Source organism: Acanthopagrus latus, chromosome 9 (genome assembly GCF_904848185.1).
Source record: "Acanthopagrus latus isolate v.2019 chromosome 9, fAcaLat1.1, whole genome shotgun sequence".
In the NCBI taxonomy this organism is placed as follows: Eukaryota; Metazoa; Chordata; class Actinopteri; order Spariformes; family Sparidae; genus Acanthopagrus; species Acanthopagrus latus.
In genome coordinates this window covers 21243271-21257171 of record NC_051047.1, presented here as the reverse complement: position 1 = coordinate 21257171, position 13901 = coordinate 21243271, and the positions used below count along the sequence as shown (strand labels likewise).

At 41.2% G+C, this 13901-nt stretch overlaps 1 protein-coding gene across 2 annotated transcripts in view; it reads right to left on the bottom strand.

The window, feature by feature from the left end:
* thsd7ba (thrombospondin, type I, domain containing 7Ba) overlaps window positions 1-13901 on the bottom strand; it is a 166079-nt gene that overhangs the window by 48296 nt on the left and 103882 nt on the right. For both annotated transcript variants that reach the window (XM_037110810.1, XM_037110811.1), the window contains exon 13: window positions 6306-6497. In XM_037110810.1, coding sequence (XP_036966705.1) covers window positions 6306-6497 — 192 coding nt within the window. The remainder of the gene's footprint in view (window positions 1-6305; window positions 6498-13901) is intronic.

Here is a 13901-nt window from a genome sequence, read left to right as displayed (position 1 = left end):
AAGAACCACATAGGCTAACAGGCATCACAAACAATCTTATTTAAGTGTGCAATATCCAACCAGTTCCAACATCTTGCATCTGAATAAAATATCTGATCACTAGAAGACTTTTCTGTTTTTTTTTCTGCTCATTCCCCATTAACAGTCATGGCACTCTGCAGTCCCCTCTCAGCAGTGACCTGAGAAGCATCTGCAAATGCTGACTGTGTAATGGCCAGGCCACAGATGAAATAGCTTTGACAAAGATGTCAACAGATAGACATAACTGAATAGTGACGTGTAAACAGGAACCTCCTTCATTTGATTTGATAAGTGCATCACACCTCGGTCTGTCATTGATCTGGTTAACATTTTTCAAACTGATAAAAAAAAAAAAAAAAACACACTGCCTGTTCAAGAAACACTGTTGGTGCCAAACGAAACGTTTAATATTTCAAGTTAATATCAAGGTTAGGTCTGTAAAATGGTACACGTTTTGTGTAATTATAGGAAAGATTATGTTTAATCAAAGAAAATATTCTTTTTCATCTCTGTAAAGGTGTTAATTTGTAAAACACAACCAAGGAAGCTCCAAAAATACAGAGGGCAGCATGTCAACAGAGTTACTGAGAGCTGCTGCTCATTGCTAGCAGTCCTCTGCACAAGCTACCACAACTCAGTTTTTTTAGGAGCAAGTGCCTCTAAAGTTTGCCTGAACAAGGACCTCAGATCAGAAGGGGAGTCATAAAGGGTAGCGGGGCTCAGCTCAGCCGGGTTTAGTAGCCTAAGTGTGAACACAGTTGGACACGGAACTGGGAATGAACGGCCCCCAACACCAACTGAGGTCAGTATGACGACTGGGGATACAGTAAGAAGGTGATTTACAGCTTTTAACCAGGAATAGGAAGCAAGTTTTCTGAGGTTATTTCATTCACTTTTTACACTAAGAGCTAAGACTGCTTGTGAAACCTCGCTGACTTGCCACTGGCATATATCTACCAGCTGAATCTACAGGGCCAGTCATCATTGGACCATCGCCTCTTGACATAGTGGCATTACGAGACAGGACGGGCTGGGGCTAGCTGGTTAGCATGATAACTTCAGAGGACATTGACATCTTTCAAAAATATTACTTCATTTTTTTTTTTTTTTTTAATGTTTTAAACTAATATTCTGACCAAATCTTAGAGTCATTGTATCCTATTATAATAACATCTTAGAAGAGTGACATACAGGGGGATCCTGTGAAAACTCAACTTAAAACTGTCTTTAAAGACAAACTAAAAGAAACAGCTATTCCAACAACTAAACACATTCAATCACTGTAATGAGTGCTTATATTGTTCACAAAGCACAACTGAGAATATGGTCATTATTCATATTAGCGCATATATTTTCTATTTTCTGCACAAATCCCAGAACAGTTTGCCATAAAATGAATGTCATAAAACAACAAGTCTCTCTATGCAACTGCAGTCTATCTGGTTGGTAGTATAATGCCTGACAGTAAAATCCATGTACGGTAATAATGGTGTGTAATAAATCCCAGAGAAATCCTCTCCCTGCTCCCCAGCTCAGTGCTATATGTTCAGTTGGGATAACTTATTTTCTCTCTACCTTTCCCGGAAATTTGAGTGGATTTTTTTCCAGTGTGGGTTTCAATTTCTCAATCGATATTTAATGATAATCAATATTATGGTGCAATCAATATAATATAAATTAATACATACTATCAGACACTTAGAGAGCAGAAACAAAGTCGAAGAAGGAATTCACAGAGTTCGTGGAGTAGAGAGGGCATAAGAGCAGAGGAAAAAAAACAGAGCCATGGAATCAAATCAAATCAATTTACTTCCAAACGGCAAATTGACCATTAGAACTACAGAATTTCTATAAAAGGCTGGGCTAAGTGGTACACACAAGGTACTTAAAAGCTTAGTCTGACAAAGAAGAGAGTCGGAACAATTCTGAATGGCTGAGTAACAAAGCTGGATAGTGTAGCTAAACCATTTATCTGCAGTTAAGCTCTTACAGCTCCACGCACAAACTCTGCTCTCTGATCTGTGGCAAGAAATAATTCACAGGAACTTAACGTCTGAATACACATACAACAAGTCAACATGCTGCTTCGGAAAGAAATTAGCCACAACTCAGTACATGTCAATAAAGCAGTGAGAAACACATTCATTTCATCCTGACAGGAGACAGATTCAGATTACCGCTAATCTGCATAAATGTGTGTCATTTAAAACATCAATAAATCATTACCCCATTAATGTTTGAGCGTCCGTGTAATTCATGTAAACAAAACGATGAAACTGGCATTTGAGGCAAACAGAGTTGAAGTTTTCAGAGGTCTTGACAGGGAGCCACATCGTAACTGCAACAGCCTTGAAAATGAGATCTTAATTTGTGTTTCTGACACTTTCAATCGTCTTTCAAGCTGTCATTTCTTTATTGTAACTATATCAACATATCAGAACCAGTTAAAGATACATACGTATGCTGTTTCAAAATGTCAATGTGAATCATCTGTCAAGGGTCATGTTATTCTATAAAGATGGTGATTGCCGCTGTGGTTGTGAAGCCTGGACATGAGACATACACTGTAAGGGAGTTGGCAGGTCTTGATTTAACGGGTTTATCCCTGCATGCATTGAACAACATGCAACTCTGACCACTCCGTCACGGGGCTAATAGCAATCCCTTCTTTAAACTGCCCACACTGTGCCGGGTCATGAGGGGATTAATGTATTCATTACATGAATGACTGGAGAGTAGTTTCCAGGCTATGGTCACTCTCTTACATTTGGGGCACTATTAAACTATCGATCGGGTGGTGTCTAAAGAGCGTGGACCAAGTGCATTTTGGGCATGACCAACTCCCTTTATGCGTATATGCCTGCCTATGGAGCCGCATATTACAATCTGAACAATGAATACTGCAACACTGTACATTTAGCCACACTTCCTCGTACCAAAACAAGTGAGTAGGGCGACTCCGAAACAACGTGACCATTGCAGTTTTGTTAGGTTCAGGCAACAAAACTACTTTCTTCAATTTCAAACATAACTACACTTAACTTATGCTATGTACGTGAAGTAACGTCACTATGTTGGTAAGAGCTTTGACTTTGACTGATGTCACACTGGGCATGAACAGTGCTCTCCTGGATGAAAGCCCAAGGCTTGTTTGTTGCCCTTTGTACTTCTTCCTCTCACTTCCTCCTCACAAAAACTGCAGATATGGGTCGTAATAAACAGTATTCACAGGCAACATATTGTCGTTTTTCTGATGAAGACAGGCTGACATCTGCTATTTACACAATGTGGACATTGCATATGAAAATGACAAGTGTGTTGGTCGGAAACTCTTGATGACACATTTGCGACGGGCATGAAATAGTGTGTGCATGTCTGTGAACAAAAATAGAAGCAGGTAAAGAAAAGGAAAAAAAAGATTGCTGGCTGGCAGTAGGGCTTACCCCTATCGAGTTGGCATCAGCTGCTAGCGCACGACAAGCCCCACGAGCGGCCAGCCTAAATGGTATTCATCACAGACACCCTTGCTTCCAGTTTAATTGTCGTTTGGCTGGTCCAACCAGCAGACAAATCTGGAGGTATTCGCCTCAACAGTTCTCAGCGAAAAGACACGTGATCAAACAGGTGTGAGCTGTCTCTCTCTCAGTCCAAAAGCCTGAAGGTAGCTTAACAACACTGCTACGCATGAGCACTAAATACACCTGGGTGTCTGAGTTAATTGATGAGCCACGTCCACTCAGCCAGCATCTTTTAATCTTTCAAAAAAAAAGAAGTAATGTGAGTCTTCCACACAGTATCCAAGTACCTATTCTGCAAGTGGCGTACAGTCAGATGTGTATTCTAAACAGGTGTTGATAGTCTACATATGAGGCACACACAGACAGACAAACATATCAACACCTAAAGGCAATTTTGAATAATCAGTTCACCTAATCTGCCTGTTTTCTTTGTACTGTGGGAGGGAATCAGAGCACCAGGAGGAAACCCGCATGGGATAAACATGCAAATTCCTCACAGAAAGGCAGCAGCCTCCCTGTGGACAGAGAACCAGAGCAGCCTCACTTTAAAGTGACAGTGCTAAATACTACACCACCCACTGCTGTCTTTACACTGATAGACTGCCACATATGTATACAGTATCCGGCTCAAGTGACTCATAAAACGCAAAACGCGTACAGATAACAACCAAACTCGGCGCAGAATCAATCACACGGGTCTCGTGAGCAAGCCGTTTAAAAGTCAGAGGTGTAACATCAGACCTGTGAATACAAAATCCAATGATTTGCATTTGTGTGTGCGTGTGTGTTTGTGTGACGGAGAGGGGGGCAGGCAGGGATGTCGGAAGCTGTCAGAAAAGTTAACATTCACATATTGCTGAGGCGTGGCTGCTCTCCTTTCAAAGCCCTCGATTTGTTTTACCTGTAAACAAACCATTGTTACGGGTAATAAGTGGCATGATACGAGGTAGGTTATTAAATTATGACAATCCCAAAATTATATACACAAACCTCAGGAACACCTGTCATAATATGCTCCATGCAAAACTAAAGGATTCATACTCCTTGTGTTTACTTTGTCTGGCAGGAATACCTTGCCAATTTTCATCCCTATCTTCAGCCATTAGTAATCAGGCTGTTGTGTTTATACCGTAACAGCCAATGACATATGCCAACTTTGTTGAGGGAGATTTTTTTTCCCTCCGCTTCTCGGTATTCAAACAGCCTTTTGGACCTTCAGAACGACTTGAAGTTTAGACACGCAAACTACACGGCTGCACGACTCCAGGAGGCTTTTTTAAAGGTAGCTGTATCATCTAAGCAGAGGCCTTGGTGAGCTGCCAACTTCCTCAACCACATCCTCGAGCTTAACACCCACAGTGGGTTTGCTTTTCATCAATTTACCTGACAGAGGAATTTAAAGAAGTGTTAAAGTTGGCATAAAATAGTTGAAAAATTGATCCATTATGACCATTACGACCCTCTGAGCGTGAGCACGCGCTTCTTTTTTCAAATGAAACCCACCGCTGAGCAAAAGGCTTCATGTGTTGGATTCTAAGAGCGTTATAGAAGGAGACAGGGTATGTTTACTACAGCCCCTCCGGCATCGGATCAAATATTCATGAAGACAAATAGTATCCAGCATGGTCCGCAACCACGGCATGTAATTCAGATTTCGCCATCTGCGCTGAAATAAGGGATTACAAGCTATGAGAGACCTAATTTAAGACCTGACATAACACTGCAGGGACAGTAGGAAGTTACAGTAACAGGCGGAGGAGAGAGGTTGGACTGGATGCTGCTATATATGTCACAGCACAGGGGCTTTATTCAGCACATAAAGATCCTCTGCAATGATGACAACCCTGTAAATGATGGAATCACTTTTGGAGTGAGTGTACAAGAGGATTAGTACAGTGTGTTCTTACAGGAAGTGATTATTTCATTTCACTGTGTGGTGCAAACAAACAAAGAAAAAAAAAAAAGAATCTGTTCCATGAAGTGGTAGAAGTAAATCAAAATATCAGACACATCTTTTGTTTTAAGGCGACTTTCTCAAAATAGCTACTTACTTGTTCCTGCACTAACGCGTGGGGGTTGAAACTCAACGACCGACTGAACTAGCATTGTTGAGCTGCCACAATAAAATTGTATGTTTCTTCCGACCACAGTTATGTTAGACTTTACTTTTCTTACTGTTGAAGCTTTGCATTTGTCTCGGTTCAATTCTCAGCGCTATGCTTATGCTCTGGTTAGGTTTAGGCACAAAAACCTATTGATTAGGGTTAGAAAAACATCCCGTTTGGGCTGAAGATACCTGTTTTGGTCGCCACAAAAACAGAGACTGAGATGTCTGTCACCTAACTCCACCACCGCCCTCTCCACCTCCTGACATGAAAGTCAGGTAACAAACAGGTACTTTGAATGTGATACGACATGTTTTGTAGAAATATCAATAAGTGTGTAGACTATGACTCTATCAGTGATTTGCATAAACATCAACTGCCAACATTTTTATCCTGGTGACTGGGCAGCGACACAGAACATTTCCTGACTGTGTTTGTAACAACAAGACCACAAATGTTTTTTGCACGAGCCTAACCAGAGCACAAGCACAGCAATGTCATGCACAAACATAAGATTTAAACATTCACTCTGGTGTCTAGGTTGGTTTATGATAGTATGAAATGTGTGACTGATTAATCGAAATCTTTCTTCGGCTGGACAAGCAGCAAGCGTGAGTGATTTTTGTGTCTCGCGGTCAGTGAGTAAAAGTCAAGCCTTTACCTGTGAGGGCGCGTTTGCGACTGCGGGAGCTGCCACATCCAGCACACTCGGAGAACTTGGACCAGGTAGTTAGAGTGCAGTCGTCCTTGCAGGCCACCCGGCACTCTCTGATCTGAGGGGGCACGGGGCCAGCCCACCGCAGGCATTCTGTCATATTGGCCGACTCACCGCTCTCCTCAACACAACTGACTCCTGTGAACACAGAGGGGAGGCAGGACTGTCACTCCAATTATACGAGACGATGCACACGGAGCGGATCGCATCTCACCAAGTTAAGTCATCCTGTTCAGTTATCTTCAGTATTGTTTGAATTCTCCCTACAGATACTTTCACGGCCGTCCGTCCTGGAATAACCCCTAATTCAAGCAATAGCTCATATTCACAGTTTGATTGAACACGATCAGAGAGGGAAGGATCTATTATTCATCTTTTTTTTTTTTAATGTTTGGTTTAATGGGTTACGGGAAAGCCATTTAATCATGGCTATAAAGAACATCCCTGTGTAGCTTTCATGTTCACAACTTGTGAAATGCTAATTCAACACCTTCATCCGGCTAAATGAAATAACTATGATTTATTGCATAAAAAGCAAACATTCACAGTAACGGATTAACGTGTGAGCTAAACACTCTTGATAGAAAGATGTATACACTCTCTAATCAGTGTATAGGTATCTGATCAATGAGGGATAAAGACATCCCTGTGCTGTAGCGGCAGTGTGTGCCCATGTGTGCTCGGAATAATTATCAGGTACTTAGAACACACAGCGAGACCAGATGGATAACTAAACACCTGATGTAGCATCCAATTTACCGCAAACAGACTTTTTAGTCCGGTGTGGCTGCTTTTAAATTTGGGGAATACCCCCGAACATGAGTGTTGCAATCATTTGATAGCTCATACATCATAAATGAGAACTATCAAAGGGAAGTAAGTCCACTCTTTGTCATAAAAAGACAGAGCTAGTCTAGGAAGAAAGTGCTCACTTTAAAACAAATTGACAAAAGGAGGCATGAGGGATTGATATGTGCGGTGCGACAGAAGGGCTACATAATAGAGCAAAACTATGGCTTTAAAAAAACAAAAAAAAAAGAGAGAATTGTCCTCGTTCACATACAGAAAATGTGAGAAATTCGGCACGTCATATGTGTGTTCGTGTGCAAGCCATCTCCCAGAACCCTAACCGCAGTAGATTTCCTGACACCACAGGTTCCCTCTGTAGAGGAGATGATTTGATTTTGGAGCGCCTTGCTGCATTTATTTGCATACTAATGAGGATTCCTGTGACTCTAGCATAATGTCTTCGCTTCAAGATATGCGTTTTTCTTAAGACATTTGTGTGAACATGTAAATATTGACTTATTGATGCACTTTTTAACTTAAACCTCACTGTTTTTCACACCATATTGAGCAACGTGCACGCCTTTTGTTTTGGAACTTCAAGTGTATCCTCCAGTCTGATGTCTCGGATGTTGGTCTTGTTATGGGAAAAAAAAAACAACAAAAAACTGAATTATGCATTTTGCGCTGTGTCTCAGTGTTTGATATATCGTGCTGCTTGGTTTAATGAATGGCTCAAAACTGCAAGTTGGGGACACAAAAGATCCAAATCTCCATCTTGGGAAGGATATTTAACCAGTTTGATTTCAACAAAATGTAAAGCGAAGAGATATCTTACTACAGATCAGCCTTCGCTTCTTTATCATTCTTGGGGGAATTACACGTTCACTTGACAGAATCATTTTTGAAGAATGTGAACTGGTGACAGTAATGTTGTGAATCAAGTGGCACATCTAAATTCAAACACTCCCCGGATAAAGACATTTTCCTGATATCTCAGGCTGCATAATGTTTGGCAGGGAAGTTGGTGGAAATAATAATTATGTGACTGTCAGAGCAGTGGCTCAGACTGTAACTAAGAATATTATACAAGTCCTGCACTTAAAGCCCCCCTCCAGTGTATTTTGGCATTTTTATTATACTTAGTATTTTTCTGAGTCCTTTCCTTACAATATTGATGAGCGACACTGTTTGCCACTAATTGTTTTTTGGACACATAAATTAATTTTGTGCTCATGGTTTAAAAAACGACGTATGACTGTAGTGAAATCATAGTGAGTCATCCTCCAAACCTGGCTTATAAGACGAGCGTGGCTCCCTAAAGAAACAGGGCAGTGTGGGTGGTCGAGCGAGACAAGAGGAGACAGATCAAGTGTAATGTCTCACAACTCAGCACCATCTAAGAGGAAAGTGACCTTAATGACAAACCTCAAATAACAGTGGTAAACCTGGTTAATTAAATAAATCTCACTGAAAGAAAAAACGGGAACATAACATGGTGACAACTCTCTGCTCCTTTTTCCACGCTCCGCTTTTGTAGCTTTGTCAGGCGTCAGCGACTGAACGGTAGCAGTTGATTGGACCACAGCGCTCTTAAACTAGACATAAAAGCAGACGGACGCTACACAGGACATCGATGTTCAAATACACTGTTTCTCTCATGGACGCTCTGGGATTCAAGTAAGGCAGCGATGTGCCGGTGGAGAAACGCCCCCCAACGCCTCCGCCGTCTTTGAGGATTCACTGATATACAAACATGCCTTTAATCCATTTTATTGATTTCTATTTGACTTTTAAATTTTGCCCTCTGACAAAAACGGGTTGGGTTTCTACATGTCTGCTGAGGATGTGTGGGATGGTCATTTACATACGAGGCCTCGACAAAGGCACCGAAAGCGAGGTGATAGCTATTACTGAAGTGCATTTACGTAACATTCACAATCAGGACTATAAAAAACAATCCTTTTGTGTTTCGACGTATGTGTTCGGGTTAAGGAGCGGCGACACCAATGGCGAGCCCTCGAAGGTGAATCTTATTTTGCGTTAAACAACAGATCATTAACAGCCGCTGCAGCATCAGTCCAATTAGCACCAGTGTGGGAATAATTACGCCTCCCTGTCGACATTTACCTTTGTCCGTTTACCTTGAATTGTCTTTTCTCATACCCAGCCTGCTCCACCAGTTACTGCCTCATTCTGTCACCCCGAGACTCTTTTATTAAACGAAGCCCGGCCCCCCCTGCAAGTGCTGACATTCTGATTGTGAACTGGGTGACATCCATTTTTAATATGATAATTTCAGCCTGTGGTTACATTTATGTGGCCTTTCACATCGTCTCCGCAAAGATTTTTCGTCATGGCGTCGCCGCCTGTGACAGGGATTACCTTTTAATTATACAGTTATTTAGGATTAGAAAGGTGATCACTTCTGAGGGGCCAGTTGGAAGCGGAAGCTGTGAAGAGGGGCTGTCACGCTCTCAACTTTTAAACATAAATGGCTGTTATCAATCTGACCTGGAACTTGTTACATTTTCCTGCGATTACTTCTAAAACTAGGACTTCTATCCACATAAACCTCCCTAACATCGAATATAATCTTTATGTTAATTCAGCCATATTGCCCATACAGTGTTCTTCTATGTGCAGAGTAACGTGGATTAGATTCATCACGGCCATTAAGACTCCCTGCAGCAGAATATGATCAGCATGACTCATTTTCTATTGAATAATTTTCCCAAACAGTTCCAGTTCTACTCAGGGAGGGATATAACACATCCAGCTGGTAGCGAGCCACAAGTTGGCAGAAATTAGACACAGTGTGTTGTAGTTGGTGTGAAATCCATTGGCTCATTGCACGCTCCCAAGTTATCAGCTACAACTTCATATAGGCACTTCAGAGGTGCCTGTTCTTTTTCGGTGAAAGATTTCCTCTCGGCAAAGTGAGGATCCCTCCTCTTCAAATCTTGTCTGATTTAGTAATGCCTGTTATCTGTGACCCGAGGCATGTCAGGTCAGCGCGAGCACCTCAACCCACACCTCATTTTACACTCGGTCAGACATTAGCATTCATTCAACACGCAGCCTTGCATCCGTCACGGGGGCCAGACGCACACTGGAGATAGGGAGGAAGCATTTGCTCAAGCCAAGGGCATATTGGCTTTGTGAGGCAGGAACCTAATCACATGCATGTGTCTCAAACTTGGCCTTGATTATTACCTTACAGTACACGTCTAAGCCGTTGTTTTCGGTCTGAAACTGGGCTGAAACTGAATGGTCGCTATTTGATTTTTTTTTTTTTTTTCTGTAATAGCTGTTTGAGTGCGTCACACAATTTTCAGTCAGCACTCCTGTAATTCTCTCAGGAAAGAAAACCTGGCAACAGAAATGATGCACACCTCAAGGAAAATAAAAAAGGTGTTGGTTTAGGAAGAATGTCACCGGTGACAGAACAACCACTGTAGGCATACTTACACTGTTCGGGTAACTAAAGGTGAAACTATACGGTCAGATCAGAGTTCAGCGCATTACACATGGTACAGTTTATGGTTTGATGCATTTCCATTCACTGTTTGTAGACGCAAAGCCCAATATCCGAAGCAAATGTGGTAAAGGGCATCATTTAGATATATCTGGAAACAGCATGCATACAGACAAAATCAACGGAAAAAGACGGAGAGGCGGCACTAATAGACAGCATATATTTTAACAGAAAATGTAAGTGAATTGACTCCATGTGTCTACAGAAGCAGGAGGGAAAAACGAGACTTGAAGAAAAATTTAAGAAACTGACTTTGCGGTAATTTATTAAACCAGCCTGTCTGAGCTGTGACATACAGAGACACAGGAAGTGTCACAGCAGTCAGATGGGAAACACAACCATTGGCTGATTGTGGCAAGACATAATTACAATCTCAAACACTTTGGACACTAAGGATAATATGTGTAAATATCCCATTTTCTTATTCAATGTTTTCCTCGTATTGTGATATGTTAATGTGTTGGAATCATTCACAATGGAATCAATGTAGAGTTTAAGAAATTAACCTAACCTGGTAAAAAAAACAGGCACAGGATTTGTTTATAATGACTTTCTCCTGAGTTGTGAATAATGTAACAGATGTATATTTCATAAAATGGCCAACAGATACTATCATCATCTATTTAAATGCCTAAACTGTCTTAACTGAGTAATTTGTGATCTTTTGTCTCAACTTTAAAAAGCCCTGCAGACTACGGCCTTGAAATAGACTTAAAATAGCTGATGAGTTTCTCCATTACGGCATGGCTTTAAAGAAGGATCACTCTTTTTAGGAAACATTTAATATATACTTTCATTCTTAATTGTTTTTGTTTCCATTTAATTCATCCTCTTCATTTTATTGTGATTTTATCTGCCTTTTGTACTGTTATTCCTCCTTGTTGAGCACTTTATCACTTTGATAAGACAGTTAAGAAAATGTATGACCATTATTATTATATTTTGGCATGAGCTCATCATTTGCCATGTTAACTTTACTCATGATACACTGTTTACAATACGTCACCCAAGGAAGAGTTATGATAAGTAATTCATCTAATCAGCATAGCCGTCTATCATATCTGTATGGCTAAACTGGGCTAGAGCAGATCTGCTAGTCAAGGAGGATATGTGAGGTTTGCAGGAGGACATTAAATACTGCAATCTCCACAGTTCAGCTGAAAAAATAGACTGCGGATGCATTTCAGATTGATCACTATCCAAAATCATCAGATTGCCCACCTGTACCCTTAATTACACTAATTAATAACACTCTGGAGCAGGAGAAGCTTTCCCCACATGCAGTGTCGGATGTAAGTGCGGCACTAGTGCTGATCTAGTCTACACAGTGAAATGCAGAGGAGAACGTGAGAGCTGGCCTATATTTTTGGGGGTGGAACAGGTCGAGTGTCTCACATGATAACACTGCACAACCTGCTTTTTTCATATTTAGCTTCTCAATGAAATGAAATGTTTTTTTAGTAGATACCATCTCATGCTCGGCTCCCACTGCTGGGAGCACAACAACAACAGAGAATACCAAGTGCAGGCAAAAAATAACGAAATGTCGAATATTTTGAGGGCAACTGAAATTGATGTCAAAGACGCAGATAAACAGGGAAGCGCAATGCGTTCCAAAACAGGAAATGAACAATGAATAAAGCATAACTTGATGTTGAAAATATCGTCAAAACTGCACACTGATGAGAATAATGACATGAACGCAACAAAAGAAAATGAAGCCACATCTCTATCATGTTATCAGCCATTATCTAATTCAGACTGCATCATACTTTGGGCTTTGTGTGGGCTGATGATGGTGTATACACACCTTTAAAGGTCCTTGAATAACATCATTGTGGAACCCCCTGCTTTAACTTGCTGTCATTAAATCTGTGATTTGGCCTTATTCAAAGTTTGTATGCCCTTTGGTTGGCCCTATTCCCAATCACTGTGCCCTAATTATGCCCCAATTTGACATTTATATGTAATTTTCCTCAAAATGAGTCAGTGAAAAGGAAACCCTGGCTACAATCTTTGTTTCTTAAATCGATATTTAAATTCGGTCTTTCCACCCAATGCAAATTCCAGACTCACACTTGAGTTTTTGAAATGTCACAGGTATTTAACTTAGACATTTTCTAATCATATTCAAATAGGAGGCTTTAAAGGTCAATGAGGGTTGCTCTTAACCTGGGAACGCCGCAGACACTCACTTCCTCCCATCCTCGCCAAGAAGTCATCGACACTCACTCGAGAAATGTCAGTCACAATTACACCGCCTAGTGAAAGTGTGCGGCTGAGCAGAAATGCTAGAAAAGTTGTCGCGGTGGCACAGTAAAGCCCCCCCGAAAAACTTCACTCCGATCGCCTCAGTAAATTAGATAGAACAGCCAGTTTCTGGGATTTATTGGGACATTTGCTTTTCTCTAAATAAGTCTGAAATGATCCAATTAACACTCTCTGGCTTTTTAACGATTTGGGCCACTGGCAGCCGCTCTCACAGCTCCACTTGGAAAAAAAAATGGAGTTCTTCACCAAGGACAGTAGGCTGGAGTCTGCATCGCAAAAAAACACACACAACACATTCAGACTCTCAGAAAGCACCGGCAATAATGAGCGGTAATTACGAGGAGACAGTACAATAAATGATGCCTACAATAATGGCCGTATCACGATACAGGTAATCATGCTGTAAGGGACACGCGGCAGACAGTCATTAACAGATCCAGACACGTCCGCCCACAGGTTTCACAAAAGTAAAACAGCTGTGTTCTGGCTAAACTTTCATATATACTTACACATAATAACTCCTGACCTACTGATCAAAAGTGTTATCCCAAAAATCCACACTTATCCAGAAAATGTTGCAATCCAACAATAACAACTCAAAATCTACATTCAGCACACTTTATGCTGGGTTTACCTGTCCGTATATTGTGATGGTAATGTTCGTAAATACTCCGCGATTCAAATACTCAGCAGCAGCAAAACAAAGAGGACCAGATGACCAACACACACACACACACACACACACACACACACACACACACACACACACACACACACACACACACACACACACACACACACACACACACCACAGAACTTAAACAGAAGTTGAAGAGAATAGCTCAGCGCTAGGTATCTTTCATCTCAAAAAAAAGGATGCGCCCAGTCAAGGTCTCTGAAAACAGCGGCTGTCCCCAGAGCAGAGGATGCAGCAGAGAGGCGGCTCT